The sequence below is a fragment of the Oncorhynchus gorbuscha genome, linkage group LG24, assembly GCF_021184085.1.
Source record: "Oncorhynchus gorbuscha isolate QuinsamMale2020 ecotype Even-year linkage group LG24, OgorEven_v1.0, whole genome shotgun sequence".
In the NCBI taxonomy this organism is placed as follows: domain Eukaryota; kingdom Metazoa; phylum Chordata; class Actinopteri; order Salmoniformes; family Salmonidae; genus Oncorhynchus; species Oncorhynchus gorbuscha.
In genome coordinates, this window is record NC_060196.1 from 56512874 (window position 1) to 56531654 (window position 18781).

An 18781-nucleotide genomic window follows, 5' to 3' on the forward strand; every position below is an offset into this window, starting at 1 on the left:
CCACTCCCCCGTTCCATATCAAGACACCCCCCCCCCACTCCCCGTTCCATATCAAGACACCCCCCTCCCCTGTTCCACCATTCCCCACCCCCCCCACTCCCCGTTCCATATCAAGACACCCCCCACCATTCCCCCGTTCCATATCAAGACACCCCCCCACTCCCCGTTCCATATCAAGACACCCCTGTTCCATAACAAGACACCCCCACTCCCCCATTCCATATCAAGACACCCCCACTCCCCGTTCCATATCAAGACACTCCCCTGCAAATGCATTTCTGAGAAATGCAGTCAGCTTCATTAGGAGCACCAGGTTCTGCATCTCAAATTACACCCTATTCCCTACATAGTGCACTACTTTTGGACCACAGTCCTATGGGCCCTGGTTCAAAATGGGTGGCACTATATAGGAAATAGGGTTTCCATTTGGAACGCAGCCTGTTCCTGGGTTCAGTCGCCACTTTGACATGGAGCCTGTAAGGCTGTGACGTCAGTTCTGTCTGATCGGCGGGGGCTGCTGAACCCTTCACCCCCAGGGCCGTCACTTCACTCCCACTTTAAAAAACCCCACCGTCTGTTTCTCAGCTGCACATCGCTGAACCCACAACCCTCCTCCTCCTCCTCCTCCTCACTCCACACTTTTTGAAATTCTGAAAGCAGTTCAAGGGTATTCTTTGCCCCGAAAAGAGGGAAAATTTTATAAACGAAACGGCTTCCAAGAGAAACATTTGTGTCTGCCTTTAGTCTCTGTCAATGCCATGTTCCTGACATTGTTTCCTTGAGCCGGTGATGCCTAAACTCTTGAGACCTTCTGGCAGTCGTGTAATTCCTGCGGTGAACTACTTTGAACTACTATAAAGGGAATGTGGTGCCATTTGTAATGTTGCCAATGTGGATCCTAATGGACCATATCTGCCCTTCCTGTTCCATAGGAAAAGCTACAGATCCAACCCCTTCTCCGTTTCAGTTTCTACCTCATTTTGTGGGCAGTGAGCACATAGCCTGTCTTCTCTTGAGAGCCAGGTCTGCCTTCGGCGGCCTTTCTCAATAGCAAGGCTATGTTCACGGAGTCTGTACATAGTCAAAGCTTTCCTTAAGTTTGGGTCAGTCACAGTGGTCAGGTATTCTGTGTAAGGGTCTATGTGTAGCTGGTGCAGAGGAGTCAGGCGCAGGACAGCAGAGATGAGTGAATAAAAGTAACTTTACTCAAAGTCATCAAAATACAAGATAAATCCAAGCCCACAATACAGACCACAAATACAACAAACATTCGCTCACAACCAAACATGGGGAACAGAGGGTTAAATACTAAACTCTTAATTGGGTGAGTGAAACCAGGTGTGTAAGACAAAGACAAAACAAATGGAAAATGAAAAGTGGATCAGCAGTGGCTAGAAGGCCAGTGACGTCGACCGCCGAACGTCGCCCGAACAAGGAGAGGGACCGACTTCTGCAGAAGTCCTGACATTCTGCCACTGTGTCTCTGTGGATCAAATAGCATTCCAGTTTTCTCTATTTTAATTCTTTCCAATGTGTCAAGTAATTATCTTTTTGTTTGGTTGGGTCTAATTGTGTTGCTGTCCTGGGGCTCTGTTGGGTCTATTTGTGTTTGTGAACAGAGCCCCTGGACCTGCTTGTTTTCGGGAAGAGTGGGGAGGTGGGCAATAAATAGACCATAGTGAAATAATTCTATTTAGCCAGATCCTCGTTGGTATGTCAAATTTTATGTTTCTTTGGATGGCATAGAAAGCCCTTCTTGCCTTGTCTCTCAGATCGTTCACAGCTTTGTGGAAGTTACTTGTGGTGTTGATGTTTAGGCCGAGGTATGTATAGTTTTTGTGTGCTCTAGGGCAACGGTGTCTAGATGGAATTTGTATTTGTGGTCCTGGCAACTGGACCTTTTTTGGAACACAATTGTTTTTGTCTTACTGAGACTTACTGTCAGGGCCCAGGTCTGTCAGGGCCCAGGTCTGTCAGGGCCCAAGTCTGTCAGGGCCCAAGTCTGTCAGGGCCCAGGTTTGTCAGGGCCCAGGTTTGTCAGAACCCAGGTCTGTCAGGGCCCAGGTCTGTCCGGGACCAGGTCTGTCAGGGACCAGGTCTGACAGAATTTGTGCAGAATATCTAGGTGCTGCTGTATTCTCTCCTTGGTTGGTGACAGACGCACCAGATCATCAGAAAACAGTAGACCTTTGACATCAGATTCTAGTAGGGTGAGGAAAGATGCTGCAGACTGTTCTGGTGCCCGCGCCAGTTCGTTTATATATATGTTGAAGAGCGTGGGGCTTAAGCTGCTTCCCTGTCTCATCCCATGGTCCTGTGGAAAGAAATGTTGTTGTTTCTGTACATGGATTTTATAATGTGGTATGTTATTCCCCCAACACCACTTTCCGTCAATTTGTATAGCAGACCCTCGTGCCAATTTGCCTTTGTTTTGGTTTGTTTGTTTGTCAATTAGAGTGGCAGGGTGAATACGTGGTCCGTCGTACGGTAATTTGGTACAAAGCCAATTTGACATTTGCTCAGTACATTGTTTTCACTGAAGAAATGTACGAGTCTGCTGTTAATGAAAATGCAGAGGATTTTCCCAAGGTTGCTGTTGACGCATATCCCCCTCTCTCGCTCTCTCCACATCATTTGTTTTCATGTTCTCACAGAACATGAAAACAATCACAGATCCAAATGGGGTTCTTATTGATAACAAAACAAACATTACTAGACTGTGTGTGAGAGTTCAATCCCATTAAAACCTATATTCTCTATCTTCATCTCTAATCAGAGAGCAATAAAAGTTAATAGGCCTTCATTTCCCCTGTATCTGCTGTCTCTCTCTATTTCTCTATCTCTCGCTCTCCCTTTCTCTCTCTCCATCCCTCTCTCTCCCTCTCTAACTAATTTCCCTGTATCTGCTGGCTCTCTCCTCTCTTTCCTTCCTTCTCTCCCTCTCTCTCCTTCCTTCATCTCTCTCTCTCTCTCTCTCTCTCTCTCTCTCTCTCTCTCTCTCTCTCTCTCTCTCTCTCTCTCTCTCTCTTTCTCTCTCTCTCTCTCTCTCTCTCTCTCTCTCTCTCTCTCTCTCTCCCTCTCTAACTCTCTTCTCATTCTCTCTCTCTCTCTCTCTCTCTCTCTCTCTCTCTCTCTCTCTCTCTCTCTCTCTCTCTCTCTCTCTCTCTCTCTCTCTCTCCTCTCTCTCTCCCCCTCTCTAACTCATTCTCATTTCCCCTGTATCTGCTGGCTCTCCTTCTCTCTCCTTCTCTCTCGCTGTCTCTTTCTCTCTCTCTCCTTCCTTCCCTCCCTCTCTCTCCTTCTCTCTCTCTCTCTCTCTCTTTCTCTCTCTCTCTTTCTCTCTCTCTCTTTCTCTCTCCATCCGTCTCCCTCCCCCTCTAACTAATTTCCCTGTATCTGCTGGCTGTCTCCTCTCTCTCCTTCCTTCTCTCTCTCTTTCTCCCTCGCTGTCTCTTTCTCTCTCTCTCCTTCCTTCCCTCCCTCTCTCTCCTTCCTTCCTTCCTTCTCTATTTCTCTCTCTTTCTCTCTCTTTCTCTCTCTTTCTCTCCTTGCCTCTCTCTCCTTCCTTCTCTCTCTCTTTCTCCCTTTCTCTCTCTCTCTCTCTTTCTCTCCTTGCCTCTCTCCCCTCCCTTCTATCTCTCCTTCTCTCTCTCTCTCACTCTCTCTCTCTCTTTCTCTCCTTGCCTCTTGCTCCTTCCTTCTCTTTCTCTCCTTGCCTCTCTCTCCTTCCTTCCTTTCTTTCCTCTCTCTCTCTCTCTCTCTCTCTCTCTCTCCCTCTTTCTCTCTTTCTCTCTTTGCCTCTCTCCCCTTCCTTCTCTCTCCTTCTCTCTTTCTCTCTCTCTTTTGCCCTCTTTCTCTCTTACTCTTTTGCCCTCTTTCTCTCTCCCTCTCCCTCCCTCTTTCTCTCTTTCTCTCTCTCTTTCTCTCTCTAACTCCCATCTCCTAAAACTCAGTTTAGCATTTACCTGTGGATTAATTTTCGGAGTAGAGGATATTGTGCATTTCAGCAAGCAAGCTAGCTAAATTGCCATACATGTTTGCTTATCGACCTGTCCTCAAATTAATATAATTGGTTCAGAGTTCGTTTTGATATTTCAACCTTACTTGTTCTGATCGCGTCTGGTGTGGGGGGACAAAATCAACATGCATGTTCGATCTGGTCAACATGTCACTCCCCCGTCCCTCTCTCTCTCTCTCCCCCCTCTGTCCCCCGTACCTCTCTCTTTCCCCTCTGTCCCTCTCTCACTCTCTCTCTCTCTCCCTTGCTCTCTCTCTCCCCTCTGTCCCTCTCTCTCTCTCCCCTCTGTCCCTCTGTCTCTCTCTCCCCTCTGTCCCTCTCTCTCTCTCTCCCTTGCTCTCTCTCTCTCCCCCTCTGTCCCCCGTCCCTCTCTCTCTCTCTCCCCTCTGTCCCTCTCTCTCTCTCTCTCTCTCTCTCCCTTGCTCTCTCTCTCTCCCCCTCTGTCCCCCGTCCCTCTCTCTTTCCCCTCTGTCCCTCTCTCTCTCTCTCTCCCTTGCTCTCTCTCTCGCCCCCCTCTCCTTTACTCCCTCCGCCCTCACATGCTCACAGCGCTGTCCTGATTCCTCTCCTCCTTCTCTCAGCTAACACCCATTTCACTGTGGTTGTGATGTTTGACTTCAGACAACATGAGTGACCGTTTTGACTGTGGTGAGTGCAAGGAGTCCCTGTACGGACGCAAATACATTCAGGTGGAGGGCGTTTCCCACTGCATCCCCTGCTATGACCGCCTGTATGCCAACACATGTCAGGAGTGCAAGGAGCTCATCGCACACAACGCACGGGTAAGAATATACAAGGTGTGTGTGTGTGTGTGTGTGTGTGTGTGTGTGTGTGTGTGTGTGTGTGTGTGTGTGTGTGTGTGTGTGTGTGTGTGTGTGTGTGTGTGTGTGTGTGTGTGTGTGTGTGTGTGTGTGTGTGTGTGTTGTGGCTAGTGGGTGTTTTCTTTTACCTGTCTACACTTCTGTATGTGCGGTCTCGTCTGAGGTTTTCACTTGTATGTGTGTTTGTCCTTGTCCTCGTGGTTATCTTTTGTGGATTCTAAAGAGCAGATGGAGTTTTTGGAAAACATAACATTCCTGCTCTTTATCGAATACCCAGACGTCTGCAAATCCCCTTTGAATTCCTCCAGCCAGACATTAAGGTCTTTTAGTTAGAGTCAAATGAAAACATAAGGCTGGAGGGAACACCCGTAGGCGCCACGGGGCGCGGGTGACCCCTGAGTTATAGACTCCCTTTGGAGGGGCTCGCAGTAAATTAAGGTTCTGTTAGCTTTGGCCCTCATCCTCCTCCACACACAACTCACAGCACTCATCCTTCTCAGTCCCATTCCCTGTAGTGGTTCTGTAAAAACCTACGCGTGTGTCAGATCTAATAGATTAATATATAGTTTTCACCCAGAACATAATGTGAGACATTAATCATGCAATGTGTGTTAACAGTGTTCTCTTGTACTACGGTTGACCTGGAACAAAAGTGGTGGTGTTTCAATATTTACTTAAAATCTCCTTGTTATCAGATCTAATCTAGCTCCTTGTTAACAGATCTGATGTAGCTCCTTGTTAACAGATCTAATTTAGCTCCTTGTTGATCTAGCTCCTTGTTATCAGATCTGATCTAGCTCCTTGTTATCAGATCTAATCTAGCTCCTTGTTATCAGATCTGATCTATCTCCTTGTTATCAGATCTAATCTAGCTCCTTGTTAACAGATCTGATCTAGCTCCTTGTTATCAGATCTAATCTAGCTCCTTGTTATCAGATCTAATCTAGCTCCTTGTTATCAGATCTAATCTAGCTCATTGTTATCAGATCTGATCTAGCTCCTTGTTATCAGATCTGATCTAGCTCCTTGTTATCAGATCTAATCTAGCTCCTTGTTAACAGATCTGATCTAGCTCCTTGTTATCAGATCTAATCTAGCTCCTTGTTATCAGATCTGATCTAGCTCCTTGTTATCAGATCTAATCTAGCTCCTTGTTATCAGATCTAATCTAGCTCCTTGTTATCAGATCTAATCTAGCTCCTTGTTAACAGATCTGATCTAGCTCCTTGTTATCAGATCTAATCTAGCTCCTTGTTATCAGATCTAATCTAGCTCCTTGTTATCAGATCTAATCTAGCTCCTTGTTATCAGATCTGATCTAGCTCGTTGTTATCAGATCTAATCTAGCTCCTTGTTATCAGATCTAATCTAGCTCCTTGTTATCAGATCTGATCTAGCTCCTTGTTATCAGATCTAATCTAGCTCCTTGTTATCAGATCTAATCTTGCTCCTTGTTATCAGATCTAATCTAGCTCATTGTTAACAGATCTGATCTAGCTCCTTGTTATCAGATCTAATCTAGCTCCTTGTTATCAGATCTAATCTAGCTCCTTGTTATCAGATCTAATCTAGCTCCTTGTTATCAGATCTGATCTAGCTCGTTGTTATCAGATCTAATCTAGCTCCTTGTTATCAGATCTAATCTAGCTCCTTGTTATCAGATCTGATCTAGCTCCTTGTTATCAGATCTAATCTAGCTCCTTGTTATCAGATCTAATCTAGCTCCTTGTTATCAGATCTAATCTAGCTCATTGTTAACAGATCTGATCTAGCTCCTTGTTATCAGATCTAATCTAGCTCCTTGTTAATCTAGCTCCTTGTTATCAGATCTGATCTTGCTCCTTGTTAACAGATCTGATCTAGCTCCTTGTTATCAGATCTGATCTAGCTCCTTGTTATCAGATCTAATCTAGCTCCTTGTTAACAGATCTGATCTAGCTCCTTGTTAATATAGCTCCTTGTTAACAGATCTAATCTAGCTCCTTGTTAATATAGCTCCTTGTTATCAGATCTGATCTAGCTCCTTGTTAACAGATCTAATCTAGCTCCTTGTTAATATAGCTCCTTGTTAACAGATCTGATCTAGCTCCTTGTTAATATAGCTCCTTGTTATCAGATCTAATCTAGCTCCTTGTTAACAGATCTAATCTAGCTCCTTGTTATCAGATCTAATCTAGCTCCTTGTTAACAGATCTAATCTAGCTCCTTGTTAACAGATCTGATCTAGCTCCTTGTTAACAGATCTGATCTAGCTCCTTGTTATCAGATCTGTTCTAGCTCCTTGTTAACAGATCTAATCTAGCTCCTTGTTATCAGATCTAATCTAGCTCCTTGTTAACAGATCTAATCTAGCTCCTTGTTAACAGATCTGATCTAGCTCCTTGTTAACAGATCTGATCTAGCTCCTTGTTAATATAGCTCCTTGTTATCAGATCTAATCTAGCTCCTTGTTAACAGATCTAATCTAGCTCCTTGTTATCAGATCTAATCTAGCTCCTTGTTAACAGATCTAATCTAGCTCCTTGTTAACAGATCTGATCTAGCTCCTTGTTAACAGATCTGATCTAGCTCCTTGTTATCAGATCTGATCTAGCTCCTTGTTAACAGATCTAATCTAGCTCCTTGTTAATATAGCTCCTTGTTATCAGATCTGATCTAGCTCCTTGTTAACAGATCTGATCTAGCTCCTTGTTAATATAGCTCCTTGTTAACAGATCTAATCTAGCTCCTTGTTAATATAGCTCCTTGTTATCAGATCTGATCTAGCTCCTTGTTAACAGATCTAATCTAGCTCCTTGTTAATATAGCTCCTTGTTAACAGATCTGATCTAGCTCCTTGTTAATATAGCTCCTTGTTATCAGATCTAATCTAGCTCCTTGTTAACAGATCTAATCTAGCTCCTTGTTATCAAATCTAATCTAGCTCCTTGTTAACAGATCTAATCTAGCTCCTTGTTAACAGATCTGATCTAGCTCCTTGTTAACAGATCTGATCTAGCTCCTTGTTATCAGATCTGATCTAGCTCCTTGTTATCAGATCTAATCTAGCTCCTTGTTAACAGATCTGATCTAGCTCCTTGTTAATATAGCTCCTTGTTATCAGATCTGATCTAGCTCCTTGTTATCAGATCTAATCTAGCTCCTTGTTAACAGATCTGATCTAGCTCCTTGTTATCAGATCTAATCTAGCTCCTTGTTATCAGATCTAATCTAGCTCCTTGTTATCAGATCTAATCTAGCTCATTGTTATCAGATCTGATCTAGCTCCTTGTTATCAGATCTGATCTAGCTCCTTGTTATCAGATCTAATCTAGCTCCTTGTTAACAGATCTGATCTAGCTCCTTGTTATCAGATCTAATCTAGCTCCTTGTTATCAGATCTGATCTAGCTCCTTGTTATCAGATCTAATCTAGCTCCTTGTTATCAGATCTAATCTAGCTCCTTGTTATCAGATCTAATCTAGCTCCTTGTTAACAGATCTGATCTAGCTCCTTGTTATCAGATCTAATCTAGCTCCTTGTTATCAGATCTAATCTAGCTCCTTGTTATCAGATCTAATCTAGCTCCTTGTTATCAGATCTGATCTAGCTCGTTAATCTAGCTCCTTTATCAGATCTAATCTAGCTCCTTGTTATCAGATCTAATCTAGCTTATCAGATCTAATCTAGCTCCTTGTTATCAGATCTGATCTAGCTCCTTGTTATCAGATCTAATCTAGCTCCTTGTTATCAGATCGAATCTAGCTCCTTGTTATCAGATCTAATCTAGCTCCTTGTTAACAGATCTGATCTAGCTCCTTGTTATCAGATCTAATCTAGCTCCTTGTTATCAGATCTAATCTAGCTCCTTGTTATCAGATCTAATCTAGCTCCTTGTTATCAGATCTGATCTAGCTCGTTGTTATCAGATCTAATCTAGCTCCTTGTTATCAGATCTAATCTAGCTCCTTGTTATCAGATCTGATCTAGCTCCTTGTTATCAGATCTAATCTAGCTCCTTGTTATCAGATCTAATCTAGCTCCTTGTTATCAGATCTAATCTAGCTCATTGTTAACAGATCTGATCTAGCTCCTTGTTATCAGATCTAATCTAGCTCCTTGTTAATCTAGCTCCTTGTTATCAGATCTGATCTTGCTCCTTGTTAACAGATCTGATCTAGCTCCTTGTTATCAGATCTGATCTAGCTCCTTGTTATCAGATCTAATCTAGCTCCTTGTTAACAGATCTAATCTAGCTCCTTGTTAATATAGCTCCTTGTTATCAGATCTGATCTAGCTCCTTGTTAACAGATCTAATCTAGCTCCTTGTTAATATAGCTCCTTGTTAACAGATCTGATCTAGCTCCTTGTTAATATAGCTCCTTGTTATCAGATCTAATCTAGCTCCTTGTTAACAGATCTAATCTAGCTCCTTGTTATCAGATCTAATCTAGCTCCTTGTTAACAGATCTAATCTAGCTCCTTGTTAACAGATCTGATCTAGCTCCTTGTTAACAGATCTGATCTAGCTCCTTGTTATCAGATCTGATCTAGCTCCTTGTTAACAGATCTAATCTAGCTCCTTGTTATCAGATCTAATCTAGCTCCTTGTTAACAGATCTAATCTAGCTCCTTGTTAACAGATCTGATCTAGCTCCTTGTTAACAGATCTGATCTAGCTCCTTGTTAATATAGCTCCTTGTTATCAGATCTAATCTAGCTCCTTGTTAACAGATCTAATCTAGCTCCTTGTTATCAGATCTAATCTAGCTCCTTGTTAACAGATCTAATCTAGCTCCTTGTTAACAGATCTGATCTAGCTCCTTGTTAACAGATCTGATCTAGCTCCTTGTTATCAGATCTGATCTAGCTCCTTGTTAACAGATCTAATCTAGCTCCTTGTTAATATAGCTCCTTGTTATCAGATCTGATCTAGCTCCTTGTTAACAGATCTGATCTAGCTCCTTGTTAATATAGCTCCTTGTTAACAGATCTAATCTAGCTCCTTGTTAATATAGCTCCTTGTTATCAGATCTGATCTAGCTCCTTGTTAACAGATCTAATCTAGCTCCTTGTTAATATAGCTCCTTGTTAACAGATCTGATCTAGCTCCTTGTTAATATAGCTCCTTGTTATCAGATCTAATCTAGCTCCTTGTTAACAGATCTAATCTAGCTCCTTGTTATCAAATCTAATCTAGCTCCTTGTTAACAGATCTAATCTAGCTCCTTGTTAACAGATCTGATCTAGCTCCTTGTTAACAGATCTGATCTAGCTCCTTGTTATCAGATCTGATCTAGCTCCTTGTTATCAGATCTAATCTAGCTCCTTGTTAACAGATCTGATCTAGCTCCTTGTTAATATAGCTCCTTGTTAACAGATCTAATCTAGCTCCTTGTTAATATAGCTCCTTGTTATCAGATCTGATCTAGCTCCTTGTTAATATAGCTCCTTGTTAACAGATCTGATCTAGCTCCTTGTTAATATAGCTCCTTGTTATCAGATCTAATCTAGCTCCTTGTTAACAGATCTAATCTAGCTCCTTGTTATCAGATCTAATCTAGCTCCTTGTTAACAGATCTAATCTAGCTCCTTATTAACAGATCTGATCTAGCTCCTTGTTAACAGATCTAATATAGCTCCTTGTTAACAGATCTGATCTAGCTCCTTGTTAATATAGCTCCTTGTTAATATAGCTCCTTGTTAACAGATCTGATCTAGCTCCTTGTTATCAGATCTGATCTAGCTCCTTGTTAACAGATCTAATCTAGCTCCTTGTTAATATAGCTCCTTGTTAACAGATCTGATCTAGCTCCTTGTTAATATAGCTCCTTGTTAACAGATCTAATCTAGCTCCTTGTTAACAGATCTAATCTAGCTCCTTGTTATCAGATCTGGAAAGGTATGGACCACATCAAAATGGTTACCATGTGTTTAATACCTTTCAAATCATTCAATTCCAAATATTAGAATGAGCCCAACCTCCGATATCTCTGCCCATCAACCACACTTGATGTGAATGGTCTTTCAATCCCAATTTTACGGATTATAATGCTGTGTTCATGATCAAGTAGGAACGGTGTTAATTACCATTTGGATGCATTCACATGCTTTGAACTCGTTGAGAAATGCAGCAACCATAAACTAAAAGTACAGCTATCATGCTTGTAAACAAATTATAGTATTTGTTTACAGTGTAAAAAAAAAATAGTTTGCTTTCTATAAATAATGTGTTTTGTTGTTGCATTTAACTGCCAACATTTTACTGCTGAGTTTCCCAACAGTAATTATCAGTAATTACCAGTAATGACCTTTCTCCCTTTCCCTCTCCAGGAGCTGTTCTACGAGGACAGGCACTACCACGAACACTGTTTCCGTTGTTTGCGCTGTGACCGCTCGCTGGCGGACGAGCCCTTCACCAGCCAGGAGGAGGCGCTGCTGTGCAACGACTGCTACCACAATGAGTTCTCGTCCAAGTGTGTGGCCTGCGACAAGACCGTCATGCCAGGTACCCACACCTGCTACTGCTTCCCTTGAGTAGCAGAAACATCGAAACTCCCAAAAACGTGCCGGGATACATGACAACACCCTTTCGTCCTACTGAGCTGAGCGAGCTGTTCTGCGCTGACCTGGTTACCTATCCGTCATGGTTGCCGTGACATAAAAAATGGCCTGCTTTGGCCTCAGTTACCCAACTGCTGTTCTCACACCTATCACAGACAGGCGTTTAACCACTGTCATGACTTTTGACTAAGCAGCTCTCTCTCTCAGTCAACGTCACGCAAGTATAGACATAGGAGTTTTGACAAGCTGTCGCGGAAGGCATAGCCGTATGGGCCTGGTCAGAAGTGGTGCCCTACGTAGGGAATAGCCATTTGGGACGCAGACTAATGTATTTTTGTGGTTGAGCTGGGTGTGACACAGCTTAGATGTGACTGTGCTTGTCTGCTCATTTGGGGCGGCAGGGTAGCCTAGTGGTTAGAGTGTTGGAGTAGTTAACCGGAAGGTTGCGAGTTCAAACACCTGAGCTGACAAGGTACAAATCTGTCGTTCTGCCCCTGAACAGGCAGTTAACCCACTGTTCCCAGGCCGTCATTGAAAATAAGTATGTGTTCTTAACTGACTTGCCTGGTTAAATAAAGGTAAAATAAATTTAAAAAAATTGACAGACAGTACCTCTCAGTTGACTTCTGGCCCAACGGTCTTTGTGACGGCATGGCAGTGTTGCACCACCAGCAGGGGCTGGACAGGACAGGGCTGGAAATGACACAGGATTCAATCTGGACAGGGCAGGTTGAGGGTTATTTCTCCACAGTTTCTGTACAACTGAGCAGTGAGTAGTCGTTTTGGCTTGTTTCTATGGTCTAACGCAGTTGAACACTACACTGCCTCCTCGCCCCTCTTAGAAACGCAGCCAATTGCGATTGCACTGGCCGAACTCCCCCACGTGCACATTTCAGTTCCCAAAGCTCGTAAAACAAAAGGCAATAATTAAGAGATCTGATGTTCATTTTCATAGGCATGGCTCGCTGTTTATTTTGGCTACTTTTATTACCTACTTGGAGGAAGTGTTTATTTGTGGGGGACGCTTAAAGTCAGAAGTTTAAATAAAGTATGAATATTATTACTGGATGTTTGGATGGTGTTACAGCAAGTCAGACTGGATGGTGTTACAGCAAGTCAGACTGGATGGTGTTACAGCAAGTCAGACTGGATGGTGTTACAGCAAGTCAGACTGGATGGTGTTACAGCAAGTCAGACTGGATGGTGTTACAGCAAGTCAGACTGGATGGTGTTACAGCAAGTCAGACTGGATGGTGTTACAGCAAGTCAGACTGGATGGTGTTACAGCAAGTCAGACTGGATGGTGTTACAGCAAGTCAGACTGGATGGTGTTACAGCAAGGATCAGACAGACTGGATGGTGTTACAGCAAGTCAGACTGGATGGTGTTACAGCAAGTCAGACTGGATGGTGTTACAGCAAGTCAGACTGGATGGTGTTATCAGACTGGATGGTGTTACAGCAAGTCAGACTGGATGGTGTTACAGCAAGTCAGACTGGATGGTGTTACAGCAAGTCAGACTGGATGGTGTTACAGCAAGTCAGACTGGATGGTGTTACAGCAAGTCAGACTGGATGGTGTTACAGCAAGTCAGACTGGATGATCAGACTGGATGGTGTTACAGCAAGTCAGACTGGATGGTGTTACAGCAAGTCAGACTGGATGGTGTTACAGCAATCAGACTGGATGGTGTTACAGCAAGTCAGACTGGATGGTGTTACAGCAAGTCAGACTGGATGGTGTTACAGCAAGTCAGACTGGATGGTGTTACAGCAAGTCAGACTGGATGGTGTTACAGCAAGTCAGACTGGATGGTGTTACAGCAAGTCAGACTGGATGGTGTTACAGCAAGTCAGACTGGATGGTGTTACAGCAAGTCAGACTGGATGGTGTTACAGCAGACTGGATGGTGTTACAGACTGGATGGTGTTACAGCAAGTCAGACTGGATGGTGTTACAGCAAGTCAGACTGGATGGTGTTACAGCAAGTGTTGTTACAGCAAGTCAGACTGGATGGTGTTACAGCAAGTCAGACTGGATGGTGTTACAAGTCAAGGATGGTGTTACAACTGGATGGTGTTACAGCAAGTCAGACTGGATGGTGTTACAGCAAGTCAGACTGGATGGTGTTACAGCAAGTCAGACTGGATGGTGTTACAGCAGGTCAGACTGGATGGTGTTATAGCAAGTCAGACTGGATGGTGTTACAGCAAGTCAGACTGGATGGTCAGACTGGATGGTGTTACAGCAAGTCAGACTGGATGGTGTTACAGCAAGTCAGACTGGATGGTGTTACAGCACTGGATGGTGTTACAGCAAGTCAGACTGGATGGTGTTACAGCAAGTCAGACTGGATGGTGTTACAGTCAGACTGGATGGTGTTACAGCAAGTCAGACTGGATGGTGTTACAGCAAGTCAGACTGGATGGTGTTACAGCAGAGGATCAGACTGGATGGTGTTACAGCAAGTCAGACTGGATGGTGTTACAGCAAGTCAGACTGGATGGTGTTACAGCAAGTCAGACTGGATGGTGTTACAGCAGGTCAGACTCAGAGACTGGATGGTGTTACAGCAAGTCAGACTGGATGGTGTTATAGCAAGTCAGACTGGATGGTGTTATAGCAAGTCAGACTGGATGGTGTTACAGCAAGTCAGACTGGATGGTGTTATAGCAAGTCAGACTGGATGGTGTTACAGCAGGTCAGACTGGATGTTATTACAGCAAGTCAGACTGGTTTGTGTTACAGCAAGTCAGACTGGTTTGTGTTACAGCAAGTCAGACTGGTTTGTGTTACAGCAAGTCAGACTGGATGGTGTTACAGCAGGTCAGACTGGATGGTGTTACAGCAGGTCAGACTGGATGGTATTACAGCAAGTCAGACTGGTTTGTGTTACAGCAAGTCAGACTGGATGGTGTTACAGCAAGTCAGACTGGATGGTGTTACAGCAGGTCAGACTGGATGGTGTTATAGCAAGTCAGACTGGATGGTGTTATAGCAAGTCAGACTGGATGGTGTTATAGCAGGTCAGACTGGATGGTGTTACAGCAAGTCAGACTGGATGGTGTTACAGCAAGTCAGACTGGATGGTGTTACAGCATGTCAGACTGGCTGGTGTTATAGCAGGTCAGACTTGATGGTGTTACAGCAAGTCAGACTGGATGGTGTTATAGCAGGTCAGACTGGATGGTGTTATAGCATGTCAGACTGGCTGGTGTTACAGCAGGTCAGACTGGATGGTGTTACAGCAGGTCAGACTGGATGGTGTTACAGCAAGTCAGACTGGATGGTGTTATAGCAAGTCAGACTGGATGGTGTTACAGCAAGTCAGACTGGATGGTGTTATAGCAAGTCAGACTGGATGGTGTTACAACAAGTCAGACTGGATGGTGTTACAGCAAGTCAGACTGGATGGTGTTACAGCAAGTCAGACTGGTTTGTGTTACAGCAAGTCAGACTGGATGGTGTTACAGCAAGTCAGACTGGATGGTGTTACAACAAGTCAGACTGGATGGTGTTATAGCAGGTCAGACTTGATGGTGTTACAGCAAGTCAGACTGGATGGTGTTACAGCAGGTCAGACTGGATGGTGTTATAGCAAGTCAGACTGGATGGTGTTATAGCAAGTCAGACTGGATGGTGTTATAGCAGGTCAGACTGGATGGTGTTACAGCAAGTCAGACTGGATGGTGTTATAGCATGTCAGACTGGCTGGTGTTATAGCAATTATGGGTTTGTTAAAAAAAGACTGGATTTTATTCAGACTGGATGGTGTTACAGCAGTCAGACTGGATGGTATAAGTCACTATTGTTAACAAGTCAGACTGGATTTGAGCAGACTGGATGCTTTACAGCAAAATGGTGTTATAGCAAGTCAGACTGGATGGTGTTACAGCAGGTCAGACTGGATGGTATTATAGCAAGTCAGACTGGTTTGTGTTAAAAGTCAGACTGGATGGTGTTACAGCAAGTCAGACTGGATGGTGTTACAACAGGTCAGACTGGATGGTGTTATAGCAAGTCAGACTGGATGGTGTTATAGCAAGTCAGACTGGATGGTGTTATAGCAGGTCAGACTGGATGGTGTTACAGCAAGTCAGACTGGATGGTGTTACAGCAAGTCAGACTGGATGGTGTTACAGCATGTCAGACTGGCTGGTGTTATAGCAGGTCAGACTGATGGTGTTACACAAGTCAGACTGGATGGTGTTAACTCAACTGGATGGTGTTAAGCATGTCAACTGGCTGGTGTTACAAACTGGTCAGACTGGATGGTGTTACAGCAGGTCAGACTGGATGGTGTTACAGAAGTCAGACTGGATGGTGTTATAGCAAACAGACTGGATGGTGTTACAGCAAGTCAGACTGGATTCTTATAGCAAGTCAGACTGGATGGTGTTACAGCAGTCAGACTGGATGTTATTACAGCAAGTCAGACTTGTTTGTGTTACAGCAAGTCAGACTGGTTTGTGTTAAGCAAGTCAGACTGGTTTGTGTTACAGCAAGTCAGACTGGATGGTGTTACAGCAGGTCAGACTGGATGGTGTTACAGTCAGACTGGATGGTATTACAGCAAGTCAGACTGGTTTGTGTTACAGCAAGTCAGACTGGATGGTGTTACAGCAAGTCAGACTGGATGGTGTTACAGCAGGTCAGACTGGATGGTGTTATAGCAAGTCAGACTGGATGGTGTTATAGCAAGTCAGACTGGATGGTGTTATAGCAGGTCAGACTGGATGGTGTTACAGCAAGTCAGACTGGATGGTGTTACAGCAAGTCAGACTGGATGGTGTTACAGTGTCAGACTGGCTGGTGTTATAGCAGGTCAGACTTGATGGTGTTACAGCAAGTCAGACTGGATGGTGTTACAGCAGGTCAGACTGGATGGTGTTATAGCAGGTCAGACTGGATGGTGTTACAGCAAGTCAGACTGGATGGTGTTATAGCAAGTCAGACTGGATGCTGTTACAGCAAGTCAGACTGGATGGTGTTATAGCAAGTCAGACTGGATGGTGTTACAGCAAGTCAGACTGGATGGTGTTATAGCAAGTCAGACTGGATGGTGTTACAGCAAGTCAGACTGGATGGTGTTACAGCAGGTCAGACTGGATGGTGTTATAGCAGGTCAGACTGGATGGTGTTATAGCAAGTCAGACTGGATGGTGTTACAGCAGGTCAGACTGGATGGTGTTATAGCAAGTCAGACTGGATGGTGTTACAGCAAGTCAGACTGGATGGTGTTATAGCAAGTCAGACTGGATGGTGTTACAGCAAGTCAGACTGGATGGTATTCAGGTTTTACTGAATTATCTGGTTTGGTAAAAAAAAATTTTTTTATTCAACCTTGATTTTGTCAGATAGTCATATTTAGAACAAAGTATTTGAGCCCTGAATTACAACAAAAATACACGTCATAATATAAATCCAAAATGCAAGCAGAAAGAAAACACATTTATCAGTAGCAAGGTCCTCAATCAGAACCAGCTGTAGCGGTAGGTGTCAGGAGATCACGCATACTGAGGTTTGACATTCTAACCCAGAACTCAAATGGCAAACAAGGCACACAAACTGGTAGTTGTGATGACTCCACAGGTGATGACTCTTGCAGACAGAGTGAATTATACCAAACCTGTCTGTATCTCAATCTCAGTCTCATTCTCAGTATCAATCTCAGTCTCAATCTCAATATCTGTCTGTCTCAATCTCAATCTCTGTCTGTCTCAATCTCAGTCTCAATCTATGTCTGTCTCAGTCTGTCTCTGTCTCTGTCTCAATCTCTGTCAGTCTCTGTCTCAATCTCTGTCAGTCTCTGTCTCAGTCTGTCTCTGTCTCTGTCTCAATCTCTGTCAGTCTCTGTCTCAATCTCAGTCTGTCTCCATCTCTGTCTCCATCTCTGTCTCAATCTCAGTCTCTATCTCAGTCTCTCTCAGTCTCTATCTCAGCCTCAATCTCAGTCTCAATCTGTCTGTCTCAGTCTCACTCTCTGTCTGTCTCAATCTCTGTCAGTCTCTGTCTCAGTCTGTCTCTGTCTCAGTCTCAATTTATGTGTCTCAGTCTGTCTCTGTCTCAGTCTCTGTCTCTGTCTCCGCCTCAGTCTCTGTCTCAGTCTCTGTCTCTGTCTCAGTATCAATCTCTGTCTCGATCTCTGTCTCGATCTCTGTCTGAATCTCTGTCTCAATCTCTGTCTCAGTCTCTGTCTCAGTCTCATTCTCTGTCTCAATCTCTGTCTCAGTCTCAATCTCTGTCTCAATCTCTGTCTCAATCTCTGTCTCAGTCTCAATCTCTGTCTCAGTCTCAATCTCTGTCTCAATCTCAATCTCTGTCTCAATCTCTGTCTCAGTCTCAATCTATGTCTCTGTCTCAATCTCTGTCTCAATCTCTGTCTCAGTCTCAATCTCAGTCTCAATCTCTGTCTGTCTCAATCTCAGTCTCTGTCTCGGTCCCAGTCTCAATCTCAGTCTCAGTCTCAATCTCTGTCTGTCTCAATCTCAATCTCAGTCTCTGTCTCAATCTCTGTCTCAATCTCTGTCTCAGTCTCAATCTCTGTTTCAATCTCTGTCTCTGTCTCAATCTCTGTCTCTGTCTCAATCTCTGTCTCAATCTCTGTCTCAGTCTCAATCTCTGTCTCAGTCTCAATCTCTGTCTCAGTCTCAATCTCTGTCTCAATCTCTGTCTCAGTTTCAATCTCTGTCTCAGTCTCAATCTCAGTCTCAATCTCTGTCAGTCTCAATCTCAGTCTCAGTCTCAGTCTCAATCTCTGTCTGTCTCAATCTCAGTCTCAATCTCAGTCTCTGTCTCAATCTCTGTCTCAATCTATGTCTCAATCTCTGTCTCAATCTCTGTCTCAGTCTCAATCTCTGTCTCAGTCTCAATCTCTGTCTCTGTCTCAATCTCTGTCTCAATCTCTGTCTCGGTCTCAATCTCTGTCTCAGTCTCAATCTCTGTCTCAATCTCAGTCTCAATCTCTGTCTCTGTCTCAATCTCTGTCTCAGTCTCAATCTCAGTCTCAATCTCAGTCTCAATCTCTGTCTGTCTCAATCTCTGTCTCAGTCTCAATCTCTGTCTGTCTCAGTCTCAGTCTCTGTCTCAATCTCTGTCTCAATCTCTGTCTCAGTCTCAATCTCTGTCTGTCTCAATCTCAGTCTCTGTCTCAGTCTCAATCTCTGTCTCAATCTCTGTCTCAGTCTCAATCTATGTCTGTCTCAATCTCAGTCTCTGTCTCTGTCTCAGTCTCAATCTCAGTCTGTCTCAGTCTCAATCTCTCTGTCTCAGTCTCTGTCTCTGTCTGTCTCAGTCTGTCTCAGTCTCAGTCTCAATCTATGTCTCAACAATCTCTGTCTCAATCTCTGTCTCAATCTCTCAATCTCTGTCTCAGTCTCAATCTATGTCTGTCTCTCCC

General features: G+C 43.8%; 1 protein-coding gene across 1 annotated transcript in view; it reads left to right on the forward strand.

Annotated features, from left to right (window-relative positions):
* LOC124013419 (four and a half LIM domains protein 3-like) overlaps nt 1-18781 on the forward strand; it is a 39444-nt gene that overhangs the window by 19226 nt on the left and 1437 nt on the right. Inside the window, exons 2-3 of the mRNA XM_046327767.1 lie at nt 4640-4800; nt 11152-11326. Of these exons, the coding sequence (XP_046183723.1) occupies nt 4645-4800; nt 11152-11326 (331 nt within the window). The 5' untranslated portion in view covers nt 4640-4644. The remainder of the gene's footprint in view (nt 1-4639; nt 4801-11151; nt 11327-18781) is intronic.